This window comes from Chiloscyllium punctatum, unplaced genomic scaffold, assembly GCF_047496795.1.
Source record: "Chiloscyllium punctatum isolate Juve2018m unplaced genomic scaffold, sChiPun1.3 scaffold_953, whole genome shotgun sequence".
Lineage (NCBI taxonomy): Eukaryota > Metazoa > Chordata > Chondrichthyes > Orectolobiformes > Hemiscylliidae > Chiloscyllium > Chiloscyllium punctatum.
The window spans coordinates 29,181-46,213 of NW_027310687.1; the positions used below are offsets into that span (position 1 = coordinate 29,181).

Consider the following 17,033-nt stretch of genomic DNA (forward strand, 5'->3'; position numbering starts at 1 on the left):
TGGAGGGAGGGGGGTGTTTCTGGGGGGGGTGGAGGGAGGGGGGTGTTTGTGGATGTGGGGTGGAGGGAGGGGGTGTTTCTGGGTATGGGGTGGTGGGTGTGAGGCAGAGGGGTGTTTGTGGGTGTGGGGCGGGGGGTGTTTGTGGGTGTGAGGTGGAGGGAGGGGTGTGTTTGTGGGTGTGGGGCGGGGGGTGTTTGTGGGTGTGAGGCGGAGGGGTGGAGGGAGGGGGTGGGGGATCGACTTTGTCCCCGGATGGTGTCGAGCGTCGCAAGTGGTGTTGGAGCTGCCCCCCCCTCCCCCCTCCCCGTCCAGGGGCGAGTGGGGAGTATTCCCCTCAACCCCCTGACTTGTGCCTTGTCAATGGTGGGACAGGCTTTGGGGTGGGGGGAGTCAGGAGGGGAGTTACTCGCTGCAGGATTCCCAGCCTCTGACCTGCTCTTGGAGCCGCTGGGTTTATATGGGGCTGGGTCCAGTTCAGTTTCTGGGCAATGGGAACCCCCAGGATGTTGATAGTGGGGGGGGGGGGGATTCAGTGATGGTAACACCATTGAACATCAAGGGGGGCGATGGTTAGATTCTCTCTCAATGGGAACCCCCAGGATGTTGATAGTCGGGGGGGGGGGATTCAGTGATGGTAACACCATTGAACATCAAGGGGGGCGATGGTTAGATTCTCTCTCAATGGGAACCCCCAGGATGTTGATAGTGGGGGGAGGGGGGGATTCAGTGATGGTAACACCATTGAACATCAAGGGGGGCGATGGTTAGATTCTCTCTCAATGGGAACCCCCAGGATGTTGATAGTGGGGGGGGGGGGATTCAGTGATGGTAACACCATTGAACATCAAGGGGGGCGATGGTTAGATTCTCTCTCAATGGGAACCCCCAGGATGTTGATAGTGGGGGGGGGGGATTCAGTGATGGTAACACCATTGAACATCAAGGGGGGCGATGGTTAGATTCTCTCTCAATGGGAACCCCCAGGATGTTGATAGTGGGGGGGGGGGGGGGATTCAGTGATGGTAACACCATTGAACATCAAGGGGGGCGATGGTTAGATTCTCTCTCAATGGGAACCCCCAGGATGTTGATAGTGGGGGGATTCAGTGATGGTAACACCATTGAACATCAAAGGGGTGATGGTTAGATTCTCTCTCAATGGGAACCCCCAGGATGTTGATAGTGGGGGGGGGATTCAGTGATGGTAACGCCATTGAACATCAAGGGGGCGATGGTTAGATTCTCTCTCAATGGGAACCCCCAGGATTTTTAATTTAAATTTAATTAATTAGCGGCACGGTGGCACAGTGGTTAGCACTGCTGCCTCACAGCACCAGAGACCCGGGTTCAATTCCCGCCTCAGGCAACTGTCTGTGTGGAGTTTGCACGTTCTCCCTGTGTCTGCGTGGGTTTCCTCCGGGTGCTCCGGTTTCCTCCCACAGTCCAAAGATGTGCAGGTCAGGTGAATTGGCCATGCGAAATTGCCCGTAGTGTTAGGTAAGGGGTAGATGTAGGGGTATGGGTGGGTTGCGCTTCGGCGGGGCGGTGTGGACTTGTTGGGCCGAAGGGCCTGTTTCCACACTGTAAGTAATCTAATCTAATTAGCCTGAAATTAAATTCTAATCTGATTAAGGAGTAACAATGATCTTCCTGTTATTCTGTTCATAACCCCCACCCCGAACCCCTCGATTAGATTCCAGTCTGTAACTCCCTCCCGGGTATCTGTTATTCTGTATATAACCCACCCCGAACCCCTCGATTAGATTCCAGTCTGTAACTCCCTCCCGGGTATCTGTTATTCTGTATATAACCCCCACCCCGAACCCCTCGATTAGATTCCAGTCTGTAACTCCCTCCCGGGGTATCTGTTATTGAGTATATAAACCCCACCCCGAACCCTTCGATTAGATTCCAGTCTGTAACTCCCTCCCGGGTATCTGTTATTCTGTATATAACCCACCCCAAACCCCTCGATTAGATTCCAGTCTGTAACTCCCTCCCGGGTATCTGTTATTCTGTATATAACCCCCACCCCGAACCCCTCGATTAGATTCCAGTCTGTAACTCCCTCCCGGGTATCTGTTATTCTGTATATAACCCACCCCGAACCCCTCGATTAGATTCCAGTCTGTAACTCCCTCCCGGGTATCTGTTATTCTGTATATAACCCACCCCGAACCCCTCGATTAGATTCCAGTCTGTAACTCCCTCCCGGGTATCTGTTATTCTGTATATAACCCCCACCCCGACCCCCTCGATTAGATTCCAGCCTGTAACTCCCTCCTGGGTATCTGTTATTCTGTATATAACCCCCACCCCGAACCCCTCGATTAGATTCCACTCTGTAACTCCCTCCTGGGTATCTGTTATTCTGTATATAACCCCCACCCCGAACCCCTCGATTAGATTCCAGCCTGTAACTCCCTCCCGGGTATCTGTTATTCTGTATATAACCCACCCCGAACCCCTCGATTAGATTCCACTCTGTAACTCCCTCCTGGGTATCTGTTATTCTGTATATAACCCCCACCCCGAACCCCTCGATTAGATTCCACTCTGTAACTCCCTCCTGGGTATCTGTTATTCTGTATATAACCCCCACCCCGAACCCCTCGATTAGATTCCAGTCTGTAACTCCCTCCCGGGTATCTGTTATTCTGTATATAACCCACCCCAAACCCCTCGATTAGATTCCAGTCTGTAACTCCCTCCCCGGGGTATCTGTTATTCTGTATATAACCCACCCCGAACCCCTCGATTAGATTCCAGTCTGTAACTCCCTCCCGGGGTATCTGTTATTCTGTATATTACTCACCCCGAACCCCTTGAGATGATAACTACAGTGAGTTTCCTGAAATGATTCCCACCGACAGGAACGGACATTAATTATTATTAGCGGCTGACTCAGACACAGAGACAGATAACGTTTAGTTTGGGATTACAGTTGGTATGCACTGGTTGAACCGAAAGGTCTGTTTCCGTGCTGTACATCTGTGACTCAACATCTGTAATCAGATTGACACGACCTCGGTGTTTTTCCCAAACTCGAGTGATGATGGACAGACTGTGGGATAATTAGACACTCCGTATCAAAGGCAGGAAATGCGAAGTAGCGCTGTGAGATCCAGGAATAAAAGTTTCCGCTCACATTACACGCTGGGGATATGCACGGTGAGATGGTCACGAGAGCATGCACCACTCTCCTCTCCTTCGGGAGGTCTTACAGCGTGCAGGCCGCTCAGTCCACGAGCCCGTGCTCTCCCACTCTCTCAACAGTGGCTCAGTGGTTACAGCCGCTGCTTCATGGTGCGATTCCCGCCTTGGGGGCGACTGGCTGTGTGGGGTTTGCACATTCTTCCCCACCCCCACCCCCGTGTTTGTGTGGGTTTCCTCCCGCAGTCCAAAGATGTGCAGGTTAGGGTGGGTTGGCCCGTGCTAAATTGTCCCATAGAGCCCAGGGATGTGCAGGTTAGGGTGGATTGGCCCGTGCTAAATTGTCCCATAGTGCCCAGGGATGTGCAGGTTAGGGTGGATTGGCCTGTGCTAAATTGTCCCATAGAGCCCAGGGATGTGCAGGTTAGGGTGGATTGGCCCGTGCTAAATTGTCCCATAGTGCCCACGGATGTGCAGGTTAGGGTGGATTGGCCCGTGCTAAATTGTCCCATAGTGCCCAGGGATGTGCAGGTTAGGGTGGATTGGCCATGCTAAATTGTCCCATAGTGTCCAGGGATGTACAGGTTAGGGTGGATTGGCCATGCTAAATTGTCCCATAGTGTCCAGGGATGTACAGGTTAGGGTGGATTGGCCCGTGCTAAATTGTCCCATAGAGCCCAGGGATGTGCAGGTTAGGGTGGATTGGCCCGTGCTAAATTGTCCCATAGTGCCCAGGGATGTGCAGGTTAGGGTGGATTGGCCATGCTAAATTGTCCCATAGTGCCCAGGGATGTGCAGGTTAGGGTGGATTGGCCATGCTAACTTGTACCATAGTCCCCAGGGAAGTGCAGGTTAGGGTGGATTGGCTATGCTAAATTGTCCCATAGTGCCCAGGGATGTGCAGGTTAGGGTGGATTGGCCATGCTAAATTGTCCCATAGTTCCCAGGGATGTGTAGGTTAGGGTGGATTGGCCATGCTAAATTGTCCCATAGTGCCCAGGGATGTGCAGGTTAGGGAGGATTGGCCATGCTCAATTGTACCATAGTCCCCAGGGATGTGCAGGTTAGGGTGGATTGGCCATGCTAAATTGTACCATAGTCCCCAGGGAAGTGCAGGTTAGGGTGGATTGGCCATGCTAAATTGTCCCATAGTGCCCAGGGATGTGCAGGTTAGGGTGGATTGGCCATGCTAAATTGTCCCATAGTGCCCAGGGATGTGCAGGTTAGGGTGGATTGGCCATGCTAAATTGTCCCATAGTGCCCAGGGATGTGCAGGTTAGGGTGGATTGGCCATGCTAAATTGTCCCATAGTGCCCAAGGATGTGCAGGTTAGGGTGGATTGGCCGTGCGAAATTGTCCCATAGTGCTCCAGGGATGTGCAGGTTAGGGTGGATTGGTCATGCTAAATTGTCCCGTCGTGCCCAGGGATGTGCAGGTTAGGGTGGATTGGCCATGCTAAATTGTCCCATAGTGCCCAGGGATTTGTAGGTTAGGGTGGATTGGCCATGCTAAATTGTCCCATAGTGTCCCGGGATGTGCAGGTTAGGGTGGATTGGCCATGCTAAATTGTCCCATAGTGCCCAGTGAGGTGCATTATTTGAGGCTAATTGCCGAATAGTAGGATTGGTGAATGGGTCTGGGTGGGATACTCTTCAGAGGGTCGGTGCAGACCTGTTGGGCCGAAGGGCCTGTTTCCACACTGTAGGGATTCTGTGATTCATGGGGTCAGAAGCCTGGAACTCCCTCCCTAATGGGGCACTACGTCCCCACTCCGGATGGGGTGGGGGTGAGCATCGCTGTCCAAGATGGCCACTCCAAACCACCGCCACCCCCCCCCAAACTTTCTCAAGGGGGAAAACGGGGCAATGAACGCTGGACGCCAGCCAATGAGTCACACCACCCACACCCCTCACCGTGACGTGGCACGGGGTAAGTGCACCCCACCCCTAGGACATCCTATCGATACGCTTGAGATATTGAGGCCTAGTCAGTGGAACGTGATTTTAATCGAGGCTTCCAACGCGTGAGGTACAAACAGCAAAACGTGCCAAGAGGTTGGCGGTTCCCCACCATTCCCCCAATCCTCACCCTGAGGGATCTCTACCACCACTCCCCCCCCCTCTCCCCCACCGATGGTAAGGAGGCTGCGTTGTGGGGGGTGGGGGGGGGGGGAAGCTATTTAGCCACAGAAGCCATTGCTTCTCACCGGGGCGGGGGGGGGGGGTAGAGAATCCATTTTGGTTTCAGTCTCGCTCCCCTTCGCATTTCCCCAAGAAAGGTCGAAGGGAACACTCTCCCCCACCCACCCCTCCCTGGTTGGACCCTTATTTGTTTGAGGAGGGGAGGGATGCCTCTCGCTCCACCCCCCCCACCCCACGCCAAACAGTGCAGAAAGGGATGACTGAGGCCTTCCCATTCACAGCGAGGGGAGGGAAGGTGGGATTCTAACAGAGGTGGGAGAAGGGGGGGGGGGTGGGAGGGTGACCCCAAGCCCACCCCCTCCACCTCAGAAGCAGAAACCCCGGCTCTCTAGGTCGGCCCGCGCCTCTCGGATCTGAGCCTGCAGTTCCTCCGCGGCCCCTCGGCAGTCATTGAAGGTGGCCAGGCGGTATCCCACGGTGGCCAGGGAGTAGCAGCCGAAGGCGACCAGCAGGTAGGCGGGCAGCGGCCAGAGGAGGCGGCGGCCGGATTCGGGCAGGCCCAGGCCCAGGGCGTCGAAGGTCAGGCCGGCCCAGGTCCCTCCCAGCAGCCCCAGCGTCAGCAGCCATTGGCCCAGCTTTGTCATGGTCAGCAAGTGGCACGGGGTCAAGGGTCAGCTCCTCCTGTGGTGCGAAAGGAGAGAGAGAGAGAGACACACACACACACAGATTAAACCCAGAAAGAGAGACGTTCCAGGCCCCAGAAATCCCGTCTGGTTAGGAGAGGCGGGGAGAAGAGCCGGAGCACAGAATCCCCAGTGTGGAAATAGGCCCTTCGGCCCAACAAGGCCAGACCGACCCTCCGAAGATTAACCCACCCGGATTCATTCCCCCACCCTCGTCCTCTATATTTACCACTGACCAATCCACCCTAACCTGTACATCCCTGGGCACTATGGGACAATTTAGCATGGCCAATCCACCCTAACCTGCACATCCCTGGGCACTACGGGACAATTTAGCATAACCAATCCACCCTAACCTGCACATCCCTGGGCACTATGGGACAATTTAGCACGGCCAATCCACCCTAACCTGCACATCCCTGGGCACCATGGGACAATTTAGCATGGCCAATCCACCCTAACCTGCACATCCCTGGGCACTATGGGACAATTTAGCATGGCCAATCCACCCTAACCTGCACATCCCTGGGCACTATGGGACAATTTAGCACGGCCAATCCACCCTAACTTGCACATCCCTGGGCACTATGGGACAATTTAGCATGACCAATCCACCCTAACCTGTACATCCCTGGGCACTATGGGACAATTTAGCATGGCCAATCCACCCGAACCTGTACATCCCTGGACTGAGGGAGGAAACCGGAGTACCCAGGTCAAATCCACACAGACATGGGGAGAATGTCCAAACACCGTCTGTAGGCCTGAGGGTAGAATCGAACCTGGGTCCCTGGTGCTGTGAGGCAGGTGTAGGTATGGTTGGTATAATGTAAGCATTGAAATAAGTGGAGAGGATTGAACAAATTACAACTGAGAGGGAGGATGGATTAGATTTGGCAGGTTTAAAATTTGATAAATCCCTGGGCCGAATTGAGATGTCTTCCAATGTTACTGTAGGAGGCAAGGACAGCGATTGCAGGAACACCGATGTCAGTTTTGAAATTGTCCCTGGACGTAGGAGGTGACTTGTGGGTAACGAACGCAGCACCACTGTTCAAGGGTGAGGAAGGTAAACGAGGGCAATAAACGCAACTGAAACTCGTTGGGAGGAATGCTATTGGAAACCAATCTGAGGACAGAATTAATCACCACTTGGAGAGGCTGGAGTCGATCTGTGTCAGGGATAGCGTGGTTGGCAGGTTTGATGTAATGTTTTTCCCCCGAGGAGGTGAATGAACGTTGTTTGAACGAACGGATATTGGGCAGGGGAGCGGTGGGGGCAGGAATCAATCCACAGTGGCAATCTGCCGTGATCTTATCAAGCTGCAGAACAGAATGGAGGGGCTGAATAGCTCTCAAGACATGGGTGGGGCAGGCAGAATGGGGGAGCCACCAGGTGAGCCTTGTAGTGACCATACAGCACGCAAAGAGTCCCTTCAGCCCAGTGTCCAGGGATGTGCAGGTTAGGGTGAATTGGCCGTGGGAAATTGACCCATAGTGCCCAGGGATGTGTAGGTTAGGGTGGATTGGCCATGCTAAATTGTCCCATAGTGCCCCAGGGATGTGCAGGTTAGGGTGGATTGGCCATGCTAAATTGTCCCATAGTGCCCCAGGGATGTGCAGGTTAGGGTGGGTTGGCCATGCTAAATGGTCCCCATAGTGCCCAGGGATGTGCAGGTTAGGGTGGATTGGCCATGCTAAATTGTCCCATAGTGTCCAGGGATGTGCAGGTTAGGGTGGATTGGCCATGCTAAATTGTCCCATAGTGCCCAGGGATGTGTAGGTTAGGGTGGATTGGCCATGCTAAATTGTCCCATAGTGCCCCAGGGATGTGCAGGTTAGGGTGGATTGGCCATGCTAAATTGTCCCATAGTGTCCAGGGATGTGCAGGTTAGGGTGGATTGGGCATGCTAAATGGTCCCCATAGTGCCCAGGGATGTGTAGGTTAGGGTGGATTGGCCATGCTAAATTGTCCCATAGTGTCCAGGGATGTGCAGGTTAGGGTGGATTGGGCATGCTAAATGGTCCCCATAGTGCCCCAGGGATGTGCAGGTTAGGGTGGATTGGCCCTGGGACATGTAGGGGGTAGGGACCGTGTCTGGGTGGGGGCTGCTGGAATGGTTTGGGGGGTGAGTGGGGGGGCAGTGGGGTCGCCTGTTTCTTTGGGAACCTGAATGATCCTGTGACCAAGGTGCCTGGGTGAGGGGGCGGAGCCTACCACAGCCCCGCCCCCTCCCCCGCGGCCGTGCGACGTAAGGGCGCGGTGACGTCACTCCGCTGACGTTGGGGCGTTTGAAACCGTCCGCCTGCCCCGCTTCCCCCCCCCACAACCACCGCGACAAAAGAAAACAACAACAACCCAGGACAGCACCCTGGACGGACACACTCTCCGGCGGACGAGGAGGAGGAGGAGGAGGAAGGGGCTGGGTTTAATCCCGGTAGGCCCCGAGCACCGGCCCCGCGCTCTCTCCCCCGCCGCCGCCGCCGACACCGCGCGGTACCTGCTCCGCTCCCGCTCCCGCTCCCGCTCCGTCCGCCAGGCCCCCGACCGGAAGTGCCTGCCGCGGGCGCTCACGGGAGTTGTAGTGCGCCCACCGCCCCGAGGCGGCCCGGGCGGCCCGACGTCACATCCGGGCGGCTGGGCGAACCCCCCCCGCCTCCCACCATCCAGCCGGCGCAGCCGCACACGCGCCCAACAGCGAAGGGCAGAAGGGCGCATGCGCAGCTGCCATGCAAACATAGACACACCCCCTCCCTATCTCTGTCACCCCCTCCATCCCCCTACACCCCCTCCCTATCTCTGTCCCCTCCCTCCAGCCCCCTACACCCCCTCCCTATCTCTGTCACCCCCCCCCAGCCCCTACACCCCCTCCCTATCTCTGTCACCCCCCCCAGCCCCTACACCCCCTCCCTATCTCTGTCACCCCCCCCCAGCCCCTACACCCCCTCCCTATCTCTGTCACCCCCCCCCAGCCCCTACACCCCCTCCCTATCTCTGTCACCCCCCATCCCCCTACACCCCCTCCCTATCTCTGTCACCCCCCATCCCCCTACACCCCCTCCCTATCTCTGTCACCCCCCATCCCCCTACACCCCCTCCCTATCTCTGTCTCCCCCTCCAGCCCCTACACCCCCTCCCTATCTCTGTCACCCCCCATCCCCCTACACCCCCTCCCTATCTTTGTCACCCCCCATCCCCCTACACCCCCTCCCTATCTCTGTCACCCCCCATCCCCCTACACCCCCTCCCTATCTCTGTCTCCCCCTCCAGCCCCCTACACCCCCTCCCTATCTCTGTCACCCCCCATCCCCCTACACCCCCTCCCTATCTCTGTCACCCCCTCCAGCCCCTACACCCCCTCCCTATCTCTGTCACCCCCTCCAGCCCCCTACACCCCCTCCCTATCTCTGTCACCCCCCATCCCCCTACACCCCCTCCCTATCTCTGTCCCCTCCCTCCAGTCCCCTACACCCCCTCCCTATCTCTGTCACCCCCCATCCCCCTACACCCCCTCCCTATCTCTGTCCCCTCCCTCCAGTCCCCTACACCCCCTCCCTATCTCTGTCACCCCCTCCAGCCCCCTACACCCCCTCCCTATCTCTGTCACCCCCCCCAGCCCCTACACCCCCTCCCTATCTCTGTCACCCCCTCCAGCCCCCTACACCCCCTCCCTATCTCTGTCACCCCCCATCCCCCTACACCCCCTCCCTATCTCTGTCACCCCCTCCAGCCCCCTACACCCCCTCCCTATCTCTGTCACCCCCTCCAGCCCCCTACACCCCCTCCCTATCTCTGTCACCCCCCATCCCCCTACACCCCCTCCCTATCTCTGTCACCCCCCATCCCCCTACACCCCCTCCCTATCTCTGTCCCCCCCTCCAGCCCCTACACCCCCTCCCTATCTCTGTCCCCCCCTCCAGCCCCTACACCCCCTCCCTATCTCTGTTCCCCCCTCCAGTCCCCTACACCCCCTCCCTATCTCTGTCACCCCCTCCAGCCCCTACACCCCCTCCCTATCTCTGTCACCCCCTCCAGCCCCCTACACCCCCTCCCTATCTCTGTCACCCCCCATCCCCCTACACCCCCTCCCTATCTCTGTCACCCCCCTCCAGCCTCCTACACCCCCTCCCTATCTCTGTCACCCCCCTCCAGTCCCCTACACCCCCTCCCTATCTCTGTCACCCCCTCCAGCCCCCTACACCCCCTCCCTATCTCTGTCACCCCCTCCAGCCCCCTACACCCCCTCCCTATCTCTGTCACCCCCTCCAGCCCCCTACACCCCCTCCCTATCTCTGTCACCCCCTCCAGCCCCTCCCTATCTCTGTCACCCCCTCCACCCCCTACACCCCCTCCCTATCTCTGTCACCCCCCATCCCCCTACATCCCCTCCCTATCTCTGTCACCCCCCCATCCCCTCCCTATCTCTGTCACCCCCTACACCCCCTCCCTATCTCTGTCACCCCCTACACCCCCTCCCTATCTCTGTCACCGTTTCCTGTCCCCATCACTATCCCCATTCTCATCACTCCCCCACAGGGGCCCGTGGGTTTCCTGAGCTCAGGCCGTCTCTCCTTGAACAGATCCCCGTTCCCCCCCCCCCACTGCAATTCCGGTCTCCTTAAAACTGAACCAGCTGCCCGAGCTGTTGGCGTCCAGCGTCTAAGATGTCCTCAAGAGGCCCAGGAACAATCTTTGATTGGTTCCTCTCCAGCGTAGCCCCTTGTTTTACTGAGATACCTTCACCCTATTGCAGTCTCAGTGTGTCCCTGGGAATAACCACCTCATCGTGGGAGAGCTGTGGAGCAAGGATCCTGCGGCCAAACTCAGGGACTCTCCCTCAACCTGAGGGACTGAATGGCGTCTTCCTGTTCCTATTAGTTACGGTTTTAGAGTCACAGAGATGTACAGCACGGAAACAGACCCTTCGGTCCAACTCGTCCATGCTGACCAGATATCCCAACCCAATCTAGTCCCACCTGCCAGCACCCGGCCCATATCCCACTAAACCCTCCCTAACCATGTCCCCATCCTTTTAAATGTTAAAAATCTCACAACACCAGGTTATAGTCCAACAGGTTTAATTGGTGCTTGTGGAGCTTCCAATTAAACCTGTTGGACTATAACCTGGTGTTGTGGGATTTTTAACTTTGCACACCCCAGTCCAACACCGGCATCTCCGAATCATCACTTTTAAATGCTGTCATTGTACCAGCCTCCACCACTTCCTCTGGCAGCTCATTCCATACACGCACCACCCTCTGTGTGAAAAAGTTGCCCCTCAGGTCCCTTTCCCCTCTCACCCTAAACCTATGCCCCTCTAGTTCTGGACTCCCCCACCCCAGAGAAAAGACCTTGTCTATTTACCCTATCCATGTCCCCTCATGATTTTATAAACCTCTATAAGGTCACCCCCTCAGCCTCCGACGCTCCAGGGAAAACAGCCCCAGCCTGTTCAGCCTCTCCCTGTAGCTCAAACCCTCCAACATCCTTGTCAATCTTTTCTGAACCCTTTCAAGTTTCACAACATCCTTCCTATAGCAGGGAGACCAGAATTGCACGCAATATTCTAACAGTGCCCTGTACAGCCGCAACATGACCTCCTAACTCCTGTATTCAAAACTCGGACCCTTTCACGTTTCACAATATCATTCCAATAGGTTATTGTCCTTAACAGGATACAACAGGACGTTGATCAAATGGGCTGAGAAGTGGCAGATGGAGTTTAATTCAGATAAATGCGAGGTGCTGCATTTTGGGAAAGCAAATCTTAGCAGGACTTATACACTTAATGGTGAGGTCCTGGGGAGTGTTGCTGAACAGAGAGACCCTTGGAGTGCAGGTTCATAGCTCCTTGAAAGTGGAGTCACAGGTAGATAGGATAGTGAAGGAGGCGTTTGGTATGCTTTCCTTTATTGGTCAAGAGCATGGAGTGGAGGTTTCTCCCCGCTATCCGAAAGTAGACTTTTGTAAGTCGAAATAGCAGGAAGTGAGGAAGCACTACTTTACGAGGGAAACATTTCACCCGTTTTTGGGAAAGCGAAAATGCTCTTCAGTTGGCGAGAAAGGGGTTCGAAAGAAGGCAATAGACAATAGACAATAGATGCAGGAGTAGGCCATTCAGCCCTTCGAGCCTCTCGCCCGAAACGTCAATTCTCCTGCTCCTCAGATGCTGCCCGACCGGCTGCGTTTTTCCAGCACCACTCTTTCGGCTCAGATCTCCAGCATCTGCCGTCCCTTGCTTTCTCCTAGGGACGAAGGTGGCTCTCTTTTTAAAGTGAAATAGCGTTAAACGAACTTCCAAAAACGAAGGGAATATCCGTACAGGAGTTGGGAGGTCGTGTTGTGGCTGTACAGGACATTGGTGAGGCCACTGTTGGAATATTGCATGCAATTCTGGTCTCCTTCCTATCGGAAAGATGTTGTGAAAGGGTTCAGAAAAGATTGTCAAGGATGTTGGAGGGTTTGAGCTACAGGGAGAGGCTGAACAGGCTGGGGCTGTTTTCCCTGGAGCGTCGGAGGCTGAGGGGTGACCTTATAGAGGTTTATAAAATCATGAGGGGCATGGATAGGGTAAATAGGCAAGGTCTTTTCCCTGGGATCGGGGAGTCCAGAACGCGAGGCAGCACGGTGGGTTAGTGGTTAGCACCGCTGCCTCACGGCGCCAGGACCCGGGTTTGATTCCAGCCTCAGGCGACTGCTCTGTGTGAAGTTTGCACATTCTTCCCCCGTGTCTGCATGGGTTTCCTCCCCACAGTCCAAAGATGTGCAGGTTAGGGTGGATTGGCCATGCTAAATTGTCCCATAGTGCCCAGGGATGTGTAGGTTAGGGTGGATTGGCCATGATAAATTGTCCCATAGTGCCCAGGGATATGCAGGTTAGGGTGGATTGGCCATACTAAATTGTCCCATAGTGTCCCAGGGATGTGTAGGTTAGGGTGGATTGGCCATGCTAAATTGTCCTATAGTGCCCAGGGATGTGCAGGTTAGGGTGGATTGGCTGTGCTAAATTGTCCCATAGTGCCCAGGGATGTGCAGGTTAGGGTAGATTGGCCATGCTAAATTGTCCCATAGTGCCCAGGGATGTGTAGGTTAGGGTGGATTGGTCATGCTAAATTGTCCCATAGTGCCCAGGGATGTGCAGGTTAGGGTGGATTGGCCATGCTAAATTGTCCCATAGTGCCCAGGGATGTGCAGGTTAGGGTGGATTGGCCATGCTAAATTGTCCCATAGTGCCCAGGGATGTGCAGGTTAGGGTGGATTGGCCATGCTAAATTGTCCCATAGTGCCCAGGGATGTGCAGGTTAGGGTGGATTGGCCATGCTAAATTGTCCCATAGTGCCCAGGGATGTGCAGGTTAGGGTGGATTGGCCGTGCTAAATTGTCCCATAGTGCCCAGAGATGTGCAGGTTAGGGTGGATTGGCCGTGCTAAATTGTCCCATAGTGCCCAGGGATGTGCAGGTTAGGGTGGATTGGCCATGCTAAATTGTACCATAGTGCCCAGGGATGTGCAGGTTAGGGTGGATTGGCCATGCTAAATTGTCCCATAGTGCCCAGGGATGTGCAGGTTAGGGTGGATTGGCCATGCTAAATTGTCCCATAGTGCCCCAGGGATGTGCAGGTTAGGGTGGATTGGCCATGCTAAATTGTCCCGTAGTGTTCGGTGTATTAGTCAGAAGGAAATGGGTCTGGGTGGGTTACTCTTCGGAGGGTCGGTGTGGGACTGGTTGGGCCGAAGGGCCTGTTTCCACACTGGAGGGAATCTAATCTAATCAACTCGTGGGGCATAGGGTGAGAGGGGAAAGAGACCTGAGGGGCAACGTTTTCACCCAGAGGGTGGTACGTGTATGGAATGAGCTGCCAGAGGAAGTGATGGAGGCTGGTTCAATGACAGCATTTAAAAGGTGGATGGATGGGGACATGAATAGGAAGGGTTTGGAGGGAGATGGGCCAAGGGCTCGCAGGTGGGACTAGATTGGGTTGGGATATCTGGGTCTGTTGGGCCATAGGGTCTGTGTCCTTGCTGTCCTTCTCTGTGACTCTGTTGTAAATCTGTTCAGTCGTCCGTGTTTTTCCTCTCTCTGTCTTCCTGTAGAAGTCCCAAGCTTTGAGGATAAAAGCCAGCGAGTGTCTCATGATCGAACTCTGCAGGGAGGGTGAGAGAGAGAGAGAGAGAGAGACTTGCTCCCTTTCCTGTTTTCCGCAACAGCTGATAATGCTCCGATCCCGTCTCCTCATACGGCCTTTTGTTTTTGGGTTGACGTTTCCCTCCTGCGTAGAAGAGAGATAGAGATGCAGTCCTCTCGGCCCATCGTGTCTGTGCTAGCCCTCTTGAGAGCGCTCTCCAATCTGTCGCACTCCCCTCCCATCCCCACGCCCCTTTGACTCTCTCCCATTTTGACGGTCCCCACTTGAATGGGCCCCCTTTTCCGACTCATTCTCCGTCTCGCTCTTCAACCCCCTCCCTTTTTCCCCCGCATCTCCTCGATCTTTGTCCTTAACCTCCCCCCCTCCCTTAACCCCGTGTGGTACAATGCTGTCATTGTACCACCCTCCTTTCACTGGGAGAAATTCGTCCCTCATTCCCTCAACACACTCCCTTCCATGCCTCCCCTCCTTAACCTTCCCCCGCTCCAAGGGGGAAACGATCCCAGATTTCTGTCTCCCCCGACCCCCCCAATGACTAACTCCCCGGTCTCTCTGGGCATGAACTGGAGCCCCTCTTCCCTTCCCACCCCCGTTCCCCTCCCACACTGGTGTTCCTAATCTGGGAAACGTCCTTCCCAACTCAATGCCCCCCCACTCCCTCCACAAACCCCACCAATCAAAGAGACAGAGTGCAGGGGGGTGGGGGGGGTTCAGGCAGCTTGTGGTATCAACTTAGAGTCAGAGTGACTGGTCCCACTTGGCCCATATTCCCTCCAAACCCTTCCTATCCATGTCCCCATCCAGATTCCTTTTAAATGCTGTCATTGTACCAGCCTCCATCACTTCCTCTGGCAGCTCATTCCATACACGAACCACCCTCTGGGTGAAAAAGTTGCCCCTTAGGGCCCTTTCCCCTCTCACCCTAAACCTATGCCCCTCTAGTTCTGGACTCCCCCACCCCAGGGAAAAGACCTTGCCCTATTTACCCTATCCATGCCCCTCATGATTTTATAAACCTCTATAAGGTCACCCCCTCAGCCTCCGACGCTCCAGGGAAAACAGCCCCAGCCTGTTCAGCCTCTCCCTGTAGCTCAAACCCTCCAACATCCTTGTCAATCTTTTCTGAACCCTTTCAAGTTTCACAACATCTTTCCGATAGGAAGGAGACCAGAACTGAACACAATATTCCAACAGTGGTAACCAATGTCCTGTACAGCCCCAACATGACCCTCCAACTCCTGTACTCAATACTCTGTCCAATAAAGGAAAGCATACCAAACGCCTTCTTCACTATCCTATCGACCTGGAGGGTCTGAGAGTGACCGAGATTGCAGAGTTGAAAGTGTGTTGCTGGAAAAGCACAGCAGGTCAGGCAGCATCTGAGGAGCAGGAGAATCGATGATTTGGGCATAAACCCTTCATCAGGATGACTGACCTGCTGTGCTTTTCCAGCACCACACTCTCGACACTGACCTCCAGCATTTGTAGTCCTCACCTTCCCCGCCCTGGGGTTACAGAGCGACTGTTTGATGTGAGCTCAGTCCCTGTGTGTGTGTGAGAGAGAGAGAGAGAGAGATCCATTCCTCTGTGTGTGTGTGTGTGTGTGAGAGAGAGAGAGAGAGCTCAGTCCCTGTGTGTGTGTGTGAGAGAGAGAGAGAGCTCAGTCCCTGTGTGTGTGTGTGTGTGTGTGTGTGTGTGTGTGAGAGAGAGAGCTCAGTCCCTGTGTGTGTGAGAGAGAGAGAGAGCTCAGTCCCTGTGTGTGTGTGTGAGAGAGCTCAGTCCCTGTGTGTGTGTGTGTGTGTGAGAGAGAGAGAGAGAGCTCAGTCCCTGTGTGTGTGTGTGTGAGAGAGAGCTCAGTCCCTGTGTGTGTGTGTGTGTGAGAGAGAGAGAGAGAGAGAGCTCAGTCCCTGTGTGTGTGTGTGTGTGTGTGAGAGAGAGAGAGCTCAGTCCCTGTGTGTGTGTGAGAGAGAGAGAGCTCAGTCCCTGTGTGTGTGTGTGTGAGAGAGAGAGAGCTCAGTCCCTGTGTGTGTGTGTGTGAGAGAGAGAGAGCTCAGTCCCTGTGTGTGTGTGAGAGATAGAGAGAGCTCAGTCCCTGTGTGTGTGTGAGATAGAGAGAGCTCAGTCCCTGTGTGTGTGTGAGAGAGAGACCTCAGTCCCTGTGTGTGTGTGTGAGAGAGAGAGCTTAGTCCCTGTGTGTGTGTGTGTGTGAGATAGAGAGAGCTCAGTCCCTGTGTGTGTGTGAGAGAGCTCAGTCCCTGTGTGTGTGTGTGTGTGTGTGTGTGTGTGAGAGAGAGAGAGAGCTCAGTCCCTGTGTGTGTGTGTGTGAGAGAGAGAGAGAGCTCAGTCCCTGTGTGTGTGTGTGTGTGTGTGTGTGAGAGAGAGAGAGAGAGCTCAGTCCCTGTGTGTATCTGTGAGAGAGAGAGAGCTCAGTCCCTGTGTGTGTGTGAGAGAGAGAGAGCTCAGTCCCTGTGTGTGTGTGTGAGAGAGAGAGAGCTCAGTCACTGTGTATGTGTGAGAGAGAGAGAGCTCAGTCCCTGTGTGTGTGTGTGTGAGAGAGAGAGAGCTCAGTCCCTGTGTGTGTGTGTGTGTGTGAGAGAGAGAGAGCTCAGTCCCTGTGTGTGTGTGTGTGTGAGAGAGAGAGAGAGAGAGCTCAGTCCCTGTGTATGTGTGAGAGAGAGAGAGCTCAGTCCCTGTGTGTGTGTGTGTGTGAGAGAGAGAGAGCTCAGTCCCTGTGTGTGTGAGAGAGAGAGAGCTCAGTCCCTGTGTGTGTGTGAGAGAGAGAGAGAGCTCAGTCCCTGTGTGTGTGTGTGTGTGTGTGTGTGTGAGAGAGAGCTCAGTCCCTGTGTGTGTGTGTGTGTGAGAGAGAGAGAGAGAGAGCTCAGTCCCTGTGTGTGTGTGTGTGTGTGTGT

The 17,033-nt window shown here is 55.1% G+C and overlaps 1 protein-coding gene across 1 annotated transcript; it reads right to left on the reverse strand.

Annotated features, from left to right (window-relative positions):
* Positions 1–5,140: 5,140 nt before the first annotated feature.
* LOC140474346 (dolichol-phosphate mannosyltransferase subunit 3-like) lies at positions 5,141–8,608 on the reverse strand. Its single transcript, XM_072567685.1, has 2 exons — positions 8,479–8,608; positions 5,141–5,975 (listed from the first exon to the last, which is right to left on the reverse strand). Exon 2 carries the CDS (start codon positions 5,936–5,938, stop codon positions 5,660–5,662), a length of 279 nt encoding a protein of 92 aa, XP_072423786.1. The 5' UTR covers positions 5,939–5,975; positions 8,479–8,608; the 3' UTR covers positions 5,141–5,659.
* Positions 8,609–17,033: the final 8,425 nt, after the last annotated feature.

Coding starts and splice junctions, on each gene's coding strand:
- LOC140474346 (XM_072567685.1), bottom strand. CDS start 5,938: ATGACAAAGCTGGGCCAATGGCTGCTGACGCTGGGGCTGCTGGGAGGG.